Below are 18,045 nucleotides of genomic sequence, written 5' to 3'. Positions count from 1 at the left end.
CTCACCTCCTGACCCCCCAAAGCCTTTCCACCATCTACAAGGCACAAGTAAGGAGTGTGATGGAATACTCTCCACTTGCCTGGATGAGTGCAGCTCCAACAACACTCAAGAAACTTGGAGGAGCGCAGAGATCTCGGAGGGTTGTGGGGGCTGGAGGAGCTTACAGAGATAGGGAGTGTTGTAGGGGCTGGAGGAGGTTACAGAGATAGGGAGGGTTGTAGGGGCTGGAGGAGGTTACAGAGATAGGGAGGGTTGTAGGGGCTGGAGGAGGTTACAGAGTTAGGGAGGGTTGTAGGGGCTGGAGGAGGTTACAGAGATAGGGAGGGTTGTAGGGGCTGGAGGAGGTTACAGAGATAGGGAGTGTTGTAGGGGCTGGAGGAGGTTACAGAGATAGGGAGGGGTGTAGGCGCTGGAGGAGGTTACAGAGATAGGGAGGGGTGTAGGGGCTGGAGGAGGTTACATACACTGTATGAATAGAACTGCGTTTATGTGCTAAACCATAAATGTATTTTGATGCTTTGGCAACATAAGATGTAACTTATCATGCCAATAAAGCGATTTGAATTGTGAATTGTAGGGGCTGGGGGAGGTTACAGAGATAGGGAGGGTGGTAGGGTTTGGAGGAGGTTACAGAGATAGGGAGGTTTGTAGGGGCTGGAGGAGATTTCAGAGATAGGGAGTGTTGTAGAGGCTGGAGGAGGTTACAGAGATAGGGAGGAGTGTAGGGGCTGGAGGAGGTTACAGAGACAGTGAGGGTTGTAGGGGCTGGAGGAGATTTCAGAGATAGGGAGTGTTGTAGGGGCTGGGGGAGGTTACAGAGATAGGGAGGGTTGTAGGGCTGGAGGAGGTTACAGAGATAGGGAAGGTTGTAGGGGCTGGAGGATATTACAGAGATAGGGAGGGCTGTAGGGCTGGAGGAGGTTATAGCGATAGGGAGGGTTGTAGGGGCTGGAGGAGGTTACAGAGATAGGGAGGGGTTGTAGGGGCTGGAGGAGGTTACAGAAATAGGGAGGCTGTAGGGGGCTGGAGGAGGTTACAGAGATAGGGAGGGTTGTAGGGCTGGAGGAGGTTACAGTGATAGCGAGGGTGTAGGGGCTGGAGGAGGTTACAGAGATAGGGAGGGTTGTAGGGCTGGAGGAGGTTACAGAGATAAGGAGTGTTGTAGCACTGGAGGAGGTTACAGAGATAGGGGGGTTGTAGGGGCTGGAGGAGGTTACAGAGACAGGGAGTGTTGTAGGACTGGAGGAGGTTACAGAGATAGGGAGGGTTGTAGGGTCTGGAGGAGGTTACAGAGATAGGGAATGGTGGGGCTGGAGGAGTTTACAGAGATAGGGAGGGGTGTAGGGCTGGAGGGGGTTACAGAGATGGGGAGGGGTGTAGGAGCTGGAGGAGGTTACAGAGATAGGGAGGGTTGTAGGGGCTGGACGAGGTTACAGAGATAGGGAGGGTTGTAGGGGCTGGAGGGGGTTACAGAGATAGGGAGGGGTGTAGGAGCTGGAGGAGGTTACAGAGATAGGGAGGGTTGTAGGGGCTGGAGGAGGTTACAGAGATAGGGAGGGTTGTAGGGGCTGGAGGAGGTTACAGAGATAGGGAGGGTGTAGGAGCTGGAGGAGGTTACAGAGATAGGGAGGGTTGTAGGGGCTGGAGGAGGTTACAGAGATGGGGAGGGGTGTAGGAGCTGGAGGAGGTTACAGAGATAGGGAGGGTTGCAGGGGCTGGAGGAGGTTACAGAGATAGGGAGGGGTGTAGGGGCTGGAGGAGGTTACAGAGATAGGGAGGGGTGTAGGAGCTGGAGGAGGTTACAGAGATAGGGAGGGTTGTCGGGGCTGGACGAGGTTACAGAGATAGGGAGGGTTGTAGGGGCTGGAGGGTGTTACAGAGATAGGGAGGTTTGTAGGGGCTGGAGGAGGTTACAGAGATAGGGAGGGTTGTAGGTGCTGGAGGAGGTTACAGAGATAGGGAGGGGGTGTAGGGGCTGGAGGAGGTTACAGAAATAGGGAGGGCTGTAGGGGCCTGGAGGAGGTTACAGAGATAGGGAGGGGTGTAGGGGCTGGAGGAGGTTACAGAGATAGGGAGGGGTGTAGAGGCTTGAGGAGGTTACAGATATAGGGAGGGGTGTAGGGGCTGGAGGAGGTTACAGAGACAGGGAGTGTTGTAGGACTGGAGGAGGTTACAGAGATAGGGAGGGTTGTAGGGTCTGGAGGAGGTTACAGAGATAGGGAGGGGTGTGGGGGCTGGAGGAGGTTACAGAGATAGGGAGGGGTGTAGGGGCCTGGAGGAGGTTACAGAGATAGGGAGGGGTGTAGGGGCTGGAGGAGTTTACAGAGATAGGGAGGGGTGTAGGGCTGGAGGGGGTTACAGAGATGGGGAGGGGTGTAGGAGCTGGAGGAGGTTACAGAGATAGGTAGGGTTGTAGGGGCTGGACGAGGTTACAGAGATAGGGAGGGTTGTAGGGGCTGGAGGGGGTTACAGAGATAGGGAGGGGTGTAGGAGCTGGAGGAGGTTACAGAGATAGGGAGGGTTGTAGGGGCTGGACGAGGTTACAGAGATAGGGTGGGTTGTAGGGGCTGGAGGGGGTTACAGAGATAGGGAGGTTTGTAGGGGCTGGAGGAGGTTACAGAGATAGGGAGGGGTGTAGGGCCTGGAGGAGGTTACAGAGATAGGGAGGGGTGTAGAGGCTTGAGGAGGTTTCAGATATAGGGAGGGTTGTAGGGCTGTAGGAGGTTACAGAGATAGGGAGAGTTGTTGGGGCTGGAGGAGGTTACAGAGATAGGGAGGGTTGTAGGGCTGGAGGAGGTTACAGAGATAGGGAGCGTTGTAGGGCTGGAGGAGGTTACAGAGATAGGGAGCGTTGTAGGGCTGGAGGAGGTTACAGAGATAGGGAGGGGTGTAGGGGCTGGAGGAGGTTACAGAGATAGGGAGGGTTGTAGGGCTGGAGGAGGTTACAGAGATAGGGAAGGTTGTAGGGCTTGAGGAGGTTACAGAGATAGGGAGGGGTGTAGGAGCTGGAGGAGGTTACAGAGATAGGGAGGGGTGTAGGGGCTGGAGGAGGTTACAGAGATAGGGAGCGTTGTAGGGCTGGAGGAGGTTACAGAGATAGGGAGGGGTGTAGGGGCTGGAGGAGGTTACAGAGATAGGGAGGGGTGTAGGGGCTGGTGGAGTTTTCAGAGATAGAGAGGATTGTGGGGCTGGAGGAGGTTATATCAATAGGGAGGGCTGTAGGGGCTGGAGGAGGTTACAGAGATAGAGAGTATTGTAGGGCTGGAGGAGGTTATATTAATAGGGAGGGCTGCTGGGGCTGGAGGAGGTTATAGATAGGGAGGTTTGTAGGGGCTGGAGGAGGTTACAGAGATAGGGAGGGGTGTAGGGGGCTGGAGGAGGATGCAGAGATAGGGAGGGGTGTAGCGTCTGGAGGAGGTTACAGAGATAGGAAGGTTTGTAGAGGCTGGAGGAGATTTCAGAGATAGGGAGTGTTGTAGGGGCTGGAGGAGGTTACAGAGATAGGGAGAGTTGTAGGGGCCTGGAGGAGGTTACAGAGATAGGGAGGCGTGTAGGGGTTGGAGGAGGTTACAGAGATAGGGAGGGGTGTAGGGCCTGGAGGAGTTTACAGAGATAGGGAGGGTTGTAGGGCTGGAGGAGGTTACAGAGATAGGGAGGGTTGTGGGGCAGGAGGAGGTTATATCAATAGGGAGGGCTGTAGGGGCTGGAGGAGGTTATAGATAGGAAGGTTTGTAGAGGCTGGAGGAGATTTCAGAGATAGGGAGTGTTGTAGGGGCTGGAGGAGTTTACAGAGATAGGGAGAGTTGTAGGGCTGGAGGAGGTTACAGAGATAGGGAGGATTGTAGGGGCTGGAGGATATTACAGAGATAGTGAGGGTTGTAGGGGCTGGAGGAGGTTACAGAGATAGGGAGGGTTGTAGGGCTGGAGGAGGTTACAGAGATAGGGCGTGTTGTAGGGGCTGGAGGTGTTTACAAAGATAGGGAGAGTTGTAGGGCTGGAGGAGGTTACAGAGATAGGGAGGGTTGTAGGGGCTGGAGGATATTACAGAGATAGCGAGGGTGTAGGGGCTGGAGGAGTTTACAGAGATAGGGAGGGGTGTAGGGGGCTGGAGGAGGTTACAGAGATAGGGAGGGGTGTAGGGGCTGGAGGAGGTTACAGAGATAGGGTGGGTTGTAGGGCTGGAGGAGGTTACAGAGATAAGGAGTGTTGTAGGACTGGAGGAGGTTACAGAGATAGGGGGGTTGTAGGGGCTGGAGGAGGTTACAGAGACAGGGAGTGTTGTAGGACTGGAGGAGGTTACAGAGATAGGGAGGGTTGTAGGGTCTGGAGGAGGTTACAGAGATAGGGAATGGTGTAGGGGCTGGAGGAGGTTACAGAGATAGGGAGGGGTGTAGGGCTGGAGGGCGTTACAGAGATAGGGAGGGGTGTAGGGGCTGGAGTGGGTTACAGAGATAGGGAGGGGTGTAGGAGCTGGAGGAGGTTACAGAGATAGGGAGGGTTGTAGGGGCCTGGAGGAGGTTACAGAGATAGGGAGGGGTGTAGGGGCTGGAGGAGGTTACCAGAGATAGGGAGGGGTGTGGGGGCTGGAGTGGGTTACAGAGATAGTGAGGGGTGTAGGGGCCGGAGGAGGTTACAGAGATAGGGAGGGGTGTAGGGGCTGGAGGAGGTTACCAGAGATAGGGAGGGGTGTAGAGGCTTGAGGAGGTTACAGATATAGGGAGGGTTGTAGGGATGTAGGAGGTTACAGAGATAGGGCGAGTTGTAGGGGCTGGAGGAGGTTACAGAGATTGGGAGGGATGTAGGGCCTGGAGGAGGTTACAGAGATAGGGAGGGTTGTAGGGCTGGAGGAGGTTACAGAGATAGGGAGCGTTGTAGGGCTGGAGGAGGTTACAGAGATGGGGAGGGGTGTCGGGGCTGGTGGAGCTTTCAGAGATAGAGAGGATTGTGGGGCTGGAGGAGGTTACAGAGATAGGGAGGGTTGTAGGGCTGGAGGAGGTTACAGAGATAGGGAGTGTTGTAGGGCTGGAGAAGGTTATATTAATAGGGAGGGCTGTTGGGGCTGGAGGAGGTTATAGATAGGGAGGTTTGTAGGGGCTGGAGGAGGTTACAGAGATAGGGAGGGGTGTAGGGGGCTGTAGGAGGTTACACAGATAGGGAGGGGTGTAGGGGCTGGAGGAGGTTACAGAGATAGGAAGGGTTGTGTGGGCTGGAGGAGGTTACAGAGATAGGGAGGGGTGTAGGGGCTGGTGGAGTTTTCAGAGATAGGATTGTGGGGCTGGAGGAGGTTATATCAATAGGGAGGGCTGTAGGGGCTGGAGGAGGTTACAGAGATAGGGAGGGGTGTCGGGGGCTGGAGGAGGTTACAAAGATAGGGAGGGGTGTAGTGGCTGGAGGAGGTTACAGAGATAGGGAGGGGTGTAGGGGCTGGAGGAGGTTACAGAGGTCGGGAGGGGTGTAGGGGCTGGAGGAGGTTACAGAGATAGGGAGGGGTGTAGGGGCTGGAGGAGGTTACAGAGATAGGGAGGGGTGTAGGGGCTGGAGGAGGTTACAGAGATAGGGAGGGGTGTAGGGGCTGGAGGAGGTTACAGAGATAGGGAGGGGTGTAGGGACTGGAGGAGGTTACAGAGATAGGGAGGGTTGTAAGGGCTGGAGGAGGTTGCAGAGATAGGGAGGGTTGTAGGGGCTGGAGGAGGTTACAGAGATAGGGAGGTGTGTAGGGGCTGGAGGAGGTTACAGAGATAGGGAGGGGTGTAGGGACTGGAGGAGGGTACAGAGATAGGGAGGGGTGTAGAGGGTGGTGGAGATTTCAGAGATAGGGAGGGGTGTAGGGGCTGGAGGAGGTTACAGAGAGAGGGAGGGTTGTAGGGGCTGGAGGAGATTGCAGGGATAGGGAGGGTTGTAGGGGGCTGGAGGAGGTTACAGAGATAGGGAGGGGTGTAGGAGCCTGGAGAATATTACAGTGATAGGGAGGGGTGTAAGGGCTGGAGGAGGTTACAGAGATAGGGAGGGGTGTAGGGGCTGGAGATGGTTACAGAGATAGGGAGGGGTGTAGGGGCTGGAGGAGGTTACAGAGATGGGAGGGGTGTAGGGGCTGGAGGAGGTTACAGAGATAGGGAGCGGCGTAGGGGCTGGAGGAGGTTACAGAGATAGGGAGCGGTGTAGGGGCTGGAGGAGGTTACAGAGATAGGGAGGGGTGTGGGGGCTGGAGGAGGTTACAGAGATGGGAGGGGTGTAGGGGCTGGAGGAGGTTACAGAGGTAGGGAGCGGCGTAGGGGCTGGAGGAGGTTACAGAGATAGGGAGCAGTGTAGGGGCTGGAGGAGGTTACAGAGATAGGGAGGGTTGTAGGGGGCTGGAGGAGGTTACAGAGATACGGAGGGGTGTAGGGGGCTGGAGAAGATTACAGTGATAGGGAGGGGTGTAAGGGCTGGAGGAGGTTACAGAGATAGGGAGGGGTGTAGGGGCTGGAGATGGTTACAGAGATAGGGAGGGGTGTAGGGGCTGGAGGAGGTTACAGAGATGGGAGGGGTGTAGGGGCTGGAGGAGGTTACAGAGATAGGGAGCGGCGTAGGGGCTGGAGGAGGTTACAGAGATAGGGAGCGGTGTAGGGGCTGGAGGAGGTTACAGAGATAGGGAGGGGTGTGGGGGCTGGAGGAGGTTACAGAGATGGGAGGGGTGTAGGGGCTGGAGGAGGTTACAGAGATAGGGAGCGGCGTAGGGGCTGGAGGAGGTTACAGAGATAGGGAGCAGTGTAGGGGCTGGAGGAGGTTACAGAGATAGGGAGGGGTGTAGGGGCTGGAGGAGGTTACAGAGATAGGGAGGGGTGTAGGGGCTGGAGGAGGTTACAGAGATAGGGATGGTTGTAGGGGGCTGGAGGAGGTTACAGAGAAAGGGAGCGGCGTAGGGGCTGGAGGAGGTTACAGAGATAGGGAGCGGTGTAGGGGCTGGAGGAGGTTACAGAGATAGGGAGGGGTGTGGGGGCTGGAGGAGGTTACAGAGATGGGAGGGGTGTAGAGGCTGGAGGAGGTTACAGAGATAGGGAGCGGCGTCGGGGCTGGAGGAGGTTACAGAGATAGGGAGCGGTGTAGGGGCTGGAGGAGGTTACAGAGATAGGGAGGGGTGTGGGGGCTGGAGGAGGTTACAGAGATGGGAGGGGTGTAGGGGCTGGAGGAGGTTACAGAGATAGGGAGCGGCGTAGGGGCTGGAGGAGGTTACAGAGATAGGGAGCGGTGTAGGGGCTGGAGGAGGTTACAGAGATAGGGAGGGGTGTAGTGGCTGGAGGAGGTTACAGAGATAGGGAGGGTTGTAGGGGCTGGAGGAGGTTACAGAGATAGGGAGGGTTGTAGGGGCTGGAGGAGGTTACAGAGATAGGGAGGTGTGTAGGGGCTGGAGGAGGTTACAGAGATAGGGAGGGGTGTAGGGACTGGAGGAGGGTACAGAGATAGGGAGGGGTGTAGAGGGTGGTGGAGGTTTCAGAGATAGGGAGGGGTGTAGGGGCTGGAGGAGGTTACAGAGAGAGGGAGGGTTGTAGGGGCTGGAGGAGATTGCAGGGATAGGGAGGGTTGTAGGGGGCTGGAGGAGGTTACAGAGATAGGGAGGGTTGTAGGGGCTGGAGGAGGTTACAGAGATAGGGAGGGTTGTAGGGGCTGGAGGAGGTTACAGAGATAGAGAGGGGTGTAGGGGGCTGGAGAAGATTACAGTGATAGGGAGGGGTGTAAGGGCTGGAGGAGGTTACAGAGATAGGGAGGGGTGTAGGGGCTGGAGATGGTTACAGAGATAGGGAGGGGTGTACGGGCTGGAGGAGGTTACAGAGATGGGAGGGGTGTAGGGGCTGGAGGAGGTTACAGAGATAGGGAGCGGCGTAGGGGCTGGAGGAGGTTACAGAGATAGGGAGCGGTGTAGGGGCTGGAGGAGGTTACAGAGATAGGGAGGGGTGTGGGGGCTGGAGGAGGTTACAGAGATGGGAGGGGTGTAGGGGCTGGAGGAGGTTACAGAGATAGGGAGCGGCGTAGGGGCTGGAGGAGGTTACAGAGATAGGGAGCGGTGTAGGGGCTGGAGGAGGTTACAGAGATAGGGAGGGGTGTAGGGGCTGGAGGAGGTTACAGAGATAGGGAGGGGTGTAGGTGCTGGAGGAGGTTACAGAGATAGGGAGCAGTGTAGGGGCTGGAGGAGTTTACAGAGATAGGGAGGGGTGTAGGGGCTGGAGGAGGTTACAGAGATAGGGATGGTTGTAGGGGGCTGGAGGAGGTTACAGAGAAAGGGAGCGGCGTAGGGGCTGGAGGAGGTTACAGAGATAGGGAGCGGTGTAGGGGCTGGAGGAGGTTACAGAGATAGGGAGGGGTGTAGGGGCTGGAGGAGGTTACAGAGATAGGGAGGGGTGTAGGGGCTGGAGGAGGTTACAGAGATAGGGAGGGGTGTAGGGGCTGGAGGAGGTTACAGAGATGGGAGGGGTGTAGGGGCTGGAGGAGGTTACAGAGATAGGGAGCGGCGTCGGGGCTGGAGGAGGTTACAGAGATAGGGAGCGGTGTAGGGGCTGGAGGAGGTTACAGAGATAGGGAGGGGTGTGGGGTTGGAGGAGGTTACAGAGATGGGAGGGGTGTAGGGGCTGGAGGAGGTTACAGAGATAGGGAGCGGCGTAGGGGCTGGAGGAGGTTACAGAGATAGGGAGCGGTGTAGGGGCTGGAGGAGGTTACAGAGATAGGGAGGGGTGTAGTGGCTGGAGGAGGTTACAGAGATAGGGAGGGTTGTAGGGGCTGGAGGAGGTTACAGAGATAGGGAGGGTTGTAGGGGCTGGAGGAGGTTACAGAGATAGGGAGGGGTGTCGGGGGCTGGAGAAGATTACAGTGATAGGGAGGGGTGTAAGGGCTGGAGGAGGTTACAGAGATAGGGAGGGGTGTAGGGGCTGGAGGAGGTTACAGAGATAGGGAGGGGTGTGGGGGCTGGAGGAGGTTACAGAGATGGGAGGGGTGTAGGGGCTGGAGGAGGTTACAGAGATAGGGAGGGGTGTAGGGGCTGGAGGAGGTTACAGAGATGGGAGGGGTGTAGGGGCTGAAGGAGGTTACAGAGATAGGGAGCGGCGTAGGGGTTGGAGGAGGTTACAGAGATAAGGAGCGGTGTAGGGGCTGGAGGAGGTTACAGAGATAGGGAGCGGCGTAGGGGCTGGAGGAGGTTACAGAGATAGGGAGCGGTGTAGGGGCTGGAGGAGGTTACAGAGATAGGGAGGGGTGTAGGGGCTGGAGGAGGTTACAGAGATAGGGAGGGGTGTAGGGGGCTGGAAGAGGTTACAGAGATAGGGAGGGGTGTAGGGGCTGGAGGAGGTTACAGAGACAGGGAGCGGTGTAGGGGCTGGAGGAGGTTGCAGAGATAGGGAGGGGTGTAGGGACTGGAGGAGGTTACAGAGATAGGGAGGGGTGTAGGTGCTGGAGGAGGTTACAGAGATAGGGAGCAGTGTAGGGGCTGGAGGAGGTTACAGAGATAGGGAGGGGTGTAGGGGGCTGGAAGAGGTTACAGAGATAGGGAGGGGTGTAGGGGCTGGAGGAGGTTACAGAGATAGGGAGCGGTGTAGGGGCTGGAGGAGGTTGCAGAGATAGGGAGGGGTGTAGGGGCTGGAGGAGGTTACAGAGATAGGGAGGGGTGTAGGTGCTGGAGGAGGTTACAGAGATAGGGAGCAGTGTAGGGGCTGGAGGAGTTTACAGAGATAGGGAGGGGCGTAGGGGCTGGAGGAGGTTACAGAGATAGGGATGGGTGTAGGGGGCTGGAGGAGGTTACAGAGATAGGGAGCGGCGTCGGGGCTGGAGGAGGTCACAGAGATAGGGAGCGGTGTAGGGGCTGGAGGAGGTTACAGAGATAGGGAGGGGTGTGGGGGCTGGAGGAGGTTACAGAGATGGGAGGGGTGTAGGGGCTGGAGGAGGTTACAGAGATAGGGAGCGGCGTAGGGGCTGGAGGAGGTTACAGAGATAGGGAGGGGTGTAGGGGCTGGAGGAGGTTACAGAGATAGGGAGGGTTGTAGGGGCTGGAGGAGGTTACAGAGATAGGGAGGGTTGTAGGGGCTGGAGGAGGTTACAGAGATAGGGAGGGGTGTAGGGGCTGGAGAAGATTACAGTGATAGGGAGGGGTGTAAGGGCTGGAGGAGGTTACAGAGATAGGGAGGGGTGTGGGGGCTGGAGGAGGTTACAGAGATGGGAGGGGTGTAGGGGCTGGAGGAGGTTACAGAGATAAGGAGGGGTGTAGGGGCTGGAGGAGGTTACAGAGATGGGAGGGGTGTAGGGGCTGAAGGAGGTTACAGAGATAGGGAGCGGCGTAGGGGTTGGAGGAGGTTACAGAGATAAGGAGCGGTGTAGGGGCTGGAGGAGGTTACAGAGATAGGGAGGGGTGTGGGGGCTGGAGGAGGTTACAGAGATGGGAGGGGTGTAGGGGCTGGAGGAGGTTACAGAGATAGGGAGCGGCGTAGGGGCTGGAGGAGGTTACAGAGATAGGGAGCGGTGTAGGGGCTGGAGGAGGTTACAGAGATGGGAGGGGTGTAGGGGCTGGAGGAGGTTACAGAGATAGGGAGGGGTGTAGGGGCTGGAGGAGGTTACAGAGATAGGGAGGGTTGTAGGGGCTGGAGGAGGTTACAGAGATAGGGAGGGGTGTAGGGGCTGGAGGAGGTTACAGAGATAGGGAGGGGTGTAGGGGCTGGAGGAGGTTACAGAGATAGGGAGGGGTGTAGGGGCTGGAGGAGGTTACAGAGATAGGGAGGGGTGTAGGGACTGGAGGAGGTTACAGAGATAGGGAGGGTTGTAAGGGCTGGAGGAGGTTGCAGAGATAGGGAGGGTTGTAGGGGCTGGAGGAGGTTACAGAGATAGGGAGGTGTGTAGGGGCTGGAGGAGGTTACAGAGATAGGGAGGGGTGTAGGGACTGGAGGAGGGTACAGAGATAGGGAGGGGTGTAGAGGGTGGTGGAGGTTTCAGAGATAGGGAGGGGTGTAGGGGCTGGAGGAGGTTACAGAGAGAGGGAGGGTTGTAGGGGCTGGAGGAGATTGCAGGGATAGGGAGGGTTGTAGGGGGCTGGAGGAGGTTACAGAGATAGGGAGGGGTGTAGGAGCCTGGAGAATATTACAGTGATAGGGAGGGGTGTAAGGGCTGGAGGAGGTTACAGAGATAGGGAGGGGTGTAGGGGCTGGAGATGGTTACAGAGATAGGGAGGGGTGTAGGGGCTGGAGGAGGTTACAGAGATGGGAGGGGTGTAGGGGCTGGAGGAGGTTACAGAGATAGGGAGCGGCGTAGGGGCTGGAGGAGGTTACAGAGATAGGGAGCGGTGTAGGGGCTGGAGGAGGTTACAGAGATAGGGAGGGGTGTGGGGGCTGGAGGAGGTTACAGAGATGGGAGGGGTGTAGGGGCTGGAGGAGGTTACAGAGGTAGGGAGCGGCGTAGGGGCTGGAGGAGGTTACAGAGATAGGGAGCAGTGTAGGGGCTGGAGGATGTTACAGAGATAGGGAGGGTTGTAGGGGGCTGGAGGAGGTTACAGAGATACGGAGGGGTGTAGGGGGCTGGAGAAGATTACAGTGATAGGGAGGGGTGTAAGGGCTGGAGGAGGTTACAGAGATAGGGAGGGGTGTAGGGGCTGGAGATGGTTACAGAGATAGGGAGGGGTGTAGGGGCTGGAGGAGGTTACAGAGATGGGAGGGGTGTAGGGGCTGGAGGAGGTTACAGAGATAGGGAGCGGCGTAGGGGCTGGAGGAGGTTACAGAGATAGGGAGCGGTGTAGGGGCTGGAGGAGGTTACAGAGATAGGGAGGGGTGTGGGGGCTGGAGGAGGTTACAGAGATGGGAGGGGTGTAGGGGCTGGAGGAGGTTACAGAGATAGGGAGCGGCGTAGGGGCTGGAGGAGGTTACAGAGATAGGGAGCAGTGTAGGGGCTGGAGGAGGTTACAGAGATAGGGAGGGGTGTAGGGGCTGGAGGAGGTTACAGAGATAGGGAGGGGTGTAGGGGCTGGAGGAGGTTACAGAGATAGGGATGGTTGTAGGGGGCTGGAGGAGGTTACAGAGAAAGGGAGCGGCGTAGGGGCTGGAGGAGGTTACAGAGATAGGGAGCGGTGTAGGGGCTGGAGGAGGTTACAGAGATAGGGAGGGGTGTGGGGGCTGGAGGAGGTTACAGAGATGGGAGGGGTGTAGGGGCTGGAGGAGGTTACAGAGATAGGGAGCGGCGTCGGGGCTGGAGGAGGTTACAGAGATAGGGAGCGGTGTAGGGGCTGGAGGAGGTTACAGAGATAGGGAGGGGTGTGGGGGCTGGAGGAGGTTACAGAGATGGGAGGGGTGTAGGGGCTGGAGGAGGTTACAGAGATAGGGAGCGGCGTAGGGGCTGGAGGAGGTTACAGAGATAGGGAGCGGTGTAGGGGCTGGAGGAGGTTACAGAGATAGGGAGGGGTGTAGTGGCTGGAGGAGGTTACAGAGATAGGGAGGGTTGTAGGGGCTGGAGGAGGTTACAGAGATAGGGAGGGTTGTAGGGGCTGGAGGAGGTTACAGAGATAGGGAGGTGTGTAGGGGCTGGAGGAGGTTACAGAGATAGGGAGGGGTGTAGGGACTGGAGGAGGGTACAGAGATAGGGAGGGGTGTAGAGGGTGGTGGAGGTTTCAGAGATAGGGAGGGGTGTAGGGGCTGGAGGAGGTTACAGAGAGAGGGAGGGTTGTAGGGGCTGGAGGAGATTGCAGGGATAGGGAGGGTTGTAGGGGGCTGGAGGAGGTTACAGAGATAGGGAGGGTTGTAGGGGCTGGAGGAGGTTACAGAGATAGGGAGGGTTGTAGGGGCTGGAGGAGGTTACAGAGATAGAGAGGGGTGTAGGGGGCTGGAGAAGATTACAGTGATAGGGAGGGGTGTAAGGGCTGGAGGAGGTTACAGAGATAGGGAGGGGTGTAGGGGCTGGAGATGGTTACAGAGATAGGGAGGGGTGTAGGGGCTGGAGGAGGTTACAGAGATGGGAGGGGTGTAGGGGCTGGAGGAGGTTACAGAGATAGGGAGCGGCGTAGGGGCTGGAGGAGGTTACAGAGATAGGGAGCGGTGTAGGGGCTGGAGGAGGTTACAGAGATAGGGAGGGGTGTGGGGGCTGGAGGAGGTTACAGAGATGGGAGGGGTGTAGGGGCTGGAGGAGGTTACAGAGATAGGGAGCGGCGTAGGGGCTGGAGGAGGTTACAGAGATAGGGAGCGGTGTAGGGGCTGGAGGAGGTTACAGAGTTAGGGAGGGGTGTAGGGGCTGGAGGAGGTTACAGAGATAGGGAGGGGTGTAGGTGCTGGAGGAGGTTACAGAGATAGGGAGCAGTGTAGGGGCTGGAGGAGTTTACAGAGATAGGGAGGGGTGTAGGGGCTGGAGGAGGTTACAGAGATAGGGATGGTTGTAGGGGGCTGGAGGAGGTTACAGAGAAAGGGAGCGGCGTAGGGGCTGGAGGAGGTTACAGAGATAGGGAGCGGTGTAGGGGCTGGAGGAGGTTACAGAGATAGGGAGGGGTGTAGGGGCTGGAGGAGGTTACAGAGATAGGGAGGGGTGTAGGGGCTGGAGGAGGTTACAGAGATAGGGAGGGGTGTAGGGGCTGGAGGAGGTTACAGAGATGGGAGGGGTGTAGGGGCTGGAGGAGGTTACAGAGATAGGGAGCGGCGTCGGGGCTGGAGGAGGTTACAGAGATAGGGAGCGGTGTAGGGGCTGGAGGAGGTTACAGAGATAGGGAGGGGTGTGGGGTTGGAGGAGGTTACAGAGATGGGAGGGGTGTAGGGGCTGGAGGAGGTTACAGAGATAGGGAGCGGCGTAGGGGCTGGAGGAGGTTACAGAGATAGGGAGCGGTGTAGGGGCTGGAGGAGGTTACAGAGATAGGGAGGGGTGTAGTGGCTGGAGGAGGTTACAGAGATAGGGAGGGTTGTAGGGGCTGGAGGAGGTTACAGAGATAGGGAGGGTTGTAGGGGCTGGAGGAGGTTACAGAGATAGGGAGGGGTGTCGGGGGCTGGAGAAGATTACAGTGATAGGGAGGGGTGTAAGGGCTGGAGGAGGTTACAGAGATAGGGAGGGGTGTAGGGGCTGGAGGAGGTTACAGAGATAGGGAGGGGTGTGGGGGCTGGAGGAGGTTACAGAGATGGGAGGGGTGTAGGGGCTGGAGGAGGTTACAGAGATAGGGAGGGGTGTAGGGGCTGGAGGAGGTTACAGAGATGGGAGGGGTGTAGGGGCTGAAGGAGGTTACAGAGATAGGGAGCGGCGTAGGGGTTGGAGGAGGTTACAGAGATAAGGAGCGGTGTAGGGGCTGGAGGAGGTTACAGAGATAGGGAGCGGCGTAGGGGCTGGAGGAGGTTACAGAGATAGGGAGCGGTGTAGGGGCTGGAGGAGGTTACAGAGATAGGGAGGGGTGTAGGGGCTGGAGGAGGTTACAGAGATAGGGAGGGGTGTAGGGGGCTGGAAGAGGTTACAGAGATAGGGAGGGGTGTAGGGGCTGGAGGAGGTTACAGAGACAGGGAGCGGTGTAGGGGCTGGAGGAGGTTGCAGAGATAGGGAGGGGTGTAGGGACTGGAGGAGGTTACAGAGATAGGGAGGGGTGTAGGTGCTGGAGGAGGTTACAGAGATAGGGAGCAGTGTAGGGGCTGGAGGAGGTTACAGAGATAGGGAGGGGTGTAGGGGGCTGGAAGAGGTTACAGAGATAGGGAGGGGTGTAGGGGCTGGAGGAGGTTACAGAGATAGGGAGCGGTGTAGGGGCTGGAGGAGGTTGCAGAGATAGGGAGGGGTGTAGGGGCTGGAGGAGGTTACAGAGATAGGGAGGGGTGTAGGTGCTGGAGGAGGTTACAGAGATAGGGAGCAGTGTAGGGGCTGGAGGAGTTTACAGAGATAGGGAGGGGCGTAGGGGCTGGAGGAGGTTACAGAGATAGGGATGGGTGTAGGGGGCTGGAGGAGGTTACAGAGATAGGGAGCGGCGTCGGGGCTGGAGGAGGTCACAGAGATAGGGAGCGGTGTAGGGGCTGGAGGAGGTTACAGAGATAGGGAGGGGTGTGGGGGCTGGAGGAGGTTACAGAGATGGGAGGGGTGTAGGGGCTGGAGGAGGTTACAGAGATAGGGAGCGGCGTAGGGGCTGGAGGAGGTTACAGAGATAGGGAGCGGTGTAGGGGCTGGAGGAGGTTACAGAGATAGGGAGGGGTGTAGGGGCTGGAGGAGGTTACAGAGATAGGGAGGGTTGTAGGGGCTGGAGGAGGTTACAGAGATAGGGAGGGTTGTAGGGGCTGGAGGAGGTTACAGAGATAGGGAGGGGTGTAGGGGCTGGAGAAGATTACAGTGATAGGGAGGGGTGTAAGGGCTGGAGGAGGTTACAGAGATAGGGAGGGGTGTGGGGGCTGGAGGAGGTTACAGAGATGGGAGGGGTGTAGGGGCTGGAGGAGGTTACAGAGATAAGGAGGGGTGTAGGGGCTGGAGGAGGTTACAGAGATGGGAGGGGTGTAGGGGCTGAAGGAGGTTACAGAGATAGGGAGCGGCGTAGGGGTTGGAGGAGGTTACAGAGATAAGGAGCGGTGTAGGGGCTGGAGGAGGTTACAGAGATAGGGAGGGGTGTGGGGGCTGGAGGAGGTTACAGAGATGGGAGGGGTGTAGGGGCTGGAGGAGGTTACAGAGATAGGGAGCGGCGTAGGGGCTGGAGGAGGTTACAGAGATAGGGAGCGGTGTAGGGGCTGGAGGAGGTTACAGAGATGGGAGGGGTGTAGGGGCTGGAGGAGGTTACAGAGATAGGGAGGGGTGTAGGGGCTGGAGGAGGTTACAGAGATAGGGAGGGTTGTAGGGGCTGGAGGAGGTTACAGAGATAGGGAGGGGTGTAGGGGCTGGAGGAGGTTACAGAGATAGGGAGGGGTGTAGGGGCTGGAGGTGGTTACAGAGATAGGGAGGGGTGTAGGGGCTGGAGGAGGTTACAGAGGTACGGAGGGGTGTAGGGAGCTGGAGGAGTTTACAGAGATAGGGAGGGAGCGAGGAGGCCATGGAGGGATTTGAAAACAAGGATGAGAATTTTAAAATCGAGGCGTTCCCGGACCGGGAGCCAATTTAGTTCAGCGAGCAGAGGGGGTGATGGGTGAACGGGACTCGGTGCGAGTTAGGACACGGAGGCAGTCGAGTTTTCGATCACCTAAAGTGTCCGTAGGGTGGAACGTGGAAGGCCGGTCAAGCGAGCGTTGGAATAGTCGAGTCTGGAGGTAACAAATGCATGGAGGAGGGGTTCAGTAGCGGATGAGCTGAGGGAAGGGCGGAGATGGGCGATTTTATGGAGGTGGTCAGTTTGGGGTCGAAGTCGCAAGCTGAAGTTACGACAGGTTACGAATTCTTTTTTTTTTGACATCACGTTTCTTGAAATCACAGACTAATGATGAAAGGCAGGAGCAAACTTCAACAATCTACGCCGTGGTACAGCGCGGATGCAGCTCATGAAGAGCGAGTCCGGGCAAAGAAAGAGACAGAGATTCAGATGAAGGCAACAAACGCCTCGAGTCCCATGAGGCTTGGAACTGAGGGTGTCTGGGCTGGATGCTGCTCCAGGGGGACAGTATGCTCACCCCTGTGATGCTCATGCTCAAACTGAACTAGATGTCCCACCTCAATAATTTTTGTGCTTCTGTCACTGTTTGTCTCCACTGGTTCAGCTTAATACCCTTTCTAAGACACAAGCCGCAGAAAGACTCTTATTTAAAGCACGCCGCAACACAGTGCACGCACAGGCACATCCCCCAAGGTTTGCAATGGCCCCAAAGGCGGCCCCTTCGGTACGTGTGGCAGCCATTTTGCGCACAACAAGATCCCGCCAGCAATGAAGAGGTGAACAGGCCAGTTTCATTGCTTTGGGGCTTTAATTTTTAAATTGATTAACTGCCCCTCCGACAGTGCAGCGCTCCCTCAGTACTGCCCCCCAGACAGTGCAGCGCTCCCTCAGTACTGCCCCCCAGACAGTGCAGCGCTCCCTCAGTACTGCCCCCCAGACAGTGCAGCGCTCCCTCAGTACTGCCCCTCCGACAGTGCAGCGCTCCCTCAGTACTGCCCCCCAGACAGTGCAGCGCTCCCTCAGTACTGCCCCTCCGACAGTGCGGCGCTCCCTCAGTACTGCCCCTCAGACAGTGCGGCACTCACTCAGTACTGCCGCTCCGACAGTGCGGCGCTCCCTCAGTACTGCCCATCCGACAGTGCAGCACTCCCTCAGTACTGCCGCTCCGACAGTGTAACGCTCCCTCAGTACTGCCCCTCCGACAGTGCGGCACTCCCTCAGTACTGCCGCTCCGACAGTGCAGCAGTCCCTCAGTACTGCCGCTCCGACAGTGTAACACTCCCTCAGTACTGCCGCTCCGACAGTGTAACACTCCCTCAGTACTGCCGCTCCGACAGTGGAACGCTCCCTCAGTACTGCACTGGAGTGTCAGCCTAGATTTTTGTGCTTAAGTCTCTGGAGTGAGAGTGATGGGGGGTTGGATCATGAGAACGAGTCAGCCCACGTATTATTTAATACCTGACTGTGTTTTTCCCATCTTCACATGCAATTGAAGGGAGGTTTTTTTGGTGGTGAATTAATTGCACTCGCTCTCTGTGTCTCAATTAAAGGGTTAACATTTCATGATTCAATTTGCTCTTGTAAAACATTGCTTACAATGTCTCTGAGGCATTTTCTTCTGAATTGGATTCGTTCGGTTCTTGTTACATTTAAAACATTGCAATAAGGTACGAAATTTCTCCAACCTCCATGCACTTTTGAAAAGAACAATTTTAGCACATTGCAGAAGACTCCATACTAATTCCGAATGTTTTATTCTCTCAATAAAGTTATGTGCAAGGCTTTCAGTTTTTTTTTAGCCGTTCCTGGGATGGCAAGGTGAGCATTTATTGCCCATTCCTAATTGCCCTCGAGAATTCTTAATTCTGTGCCAAAAGGAATCAAATTAGGCGGTGTTAATAGCCTCTGACTGGGAAGTGGTGAGGAAGCAAATGAATCAGGCACATTCCTGGCTATTGAATAGATTGGGTCTGTATTCTCTAGAGTTTAGAAGAATGAGAGGTGATCTCAATGAAACATATAAGATTCTT

The 18,045-nt window shown here is 57.0% G+C and overlaps 1 protein-coding gene across 1 annotated transcript in view; it reads left to right on the top strand.

Moving 5' to 3' along the window:
- The window catches only part of LOC147087094 (CD48 antigen-like), a 47,233-nt gene extending 29,436 nt beyond the window's left edge, over nt 1-17,797 (top strand). Inside the window, exon 7 of the mRNA XM_085978043.1 lies at nt 16,339-17,797. Coding sequence (XP_085834169.1) covers nt 16,339-16,407 — 69 coding nt within the window. The 3' untranslated portion in view covers nt 16,408-17,797. The remainder of the gene's footprint in view (nt 1-16,338) is intronic.
- Nucleotides 17,798-18,045: the final 248 nt, after the last annotated feature.

Source organism: Somniosus microcephalus, unplaced genomic scaffold (assembly GCF_052327205.1).
Source record: "Somniosus microcephalus isolate GS21.2 unplaced genomic scaffold, FLI_Smic_1.0 unresolved_chr6, whole genome shotgun sequence".
NCBI lineage: Eukaryota > Metazoa > Chordata > Chondrichthyes > Squaliformes > Somniosidae > Somniosus > Somniosus microcephalus.
This window is presented reverse-complemented; position numbering and strand designations above follow the sequence as displayed.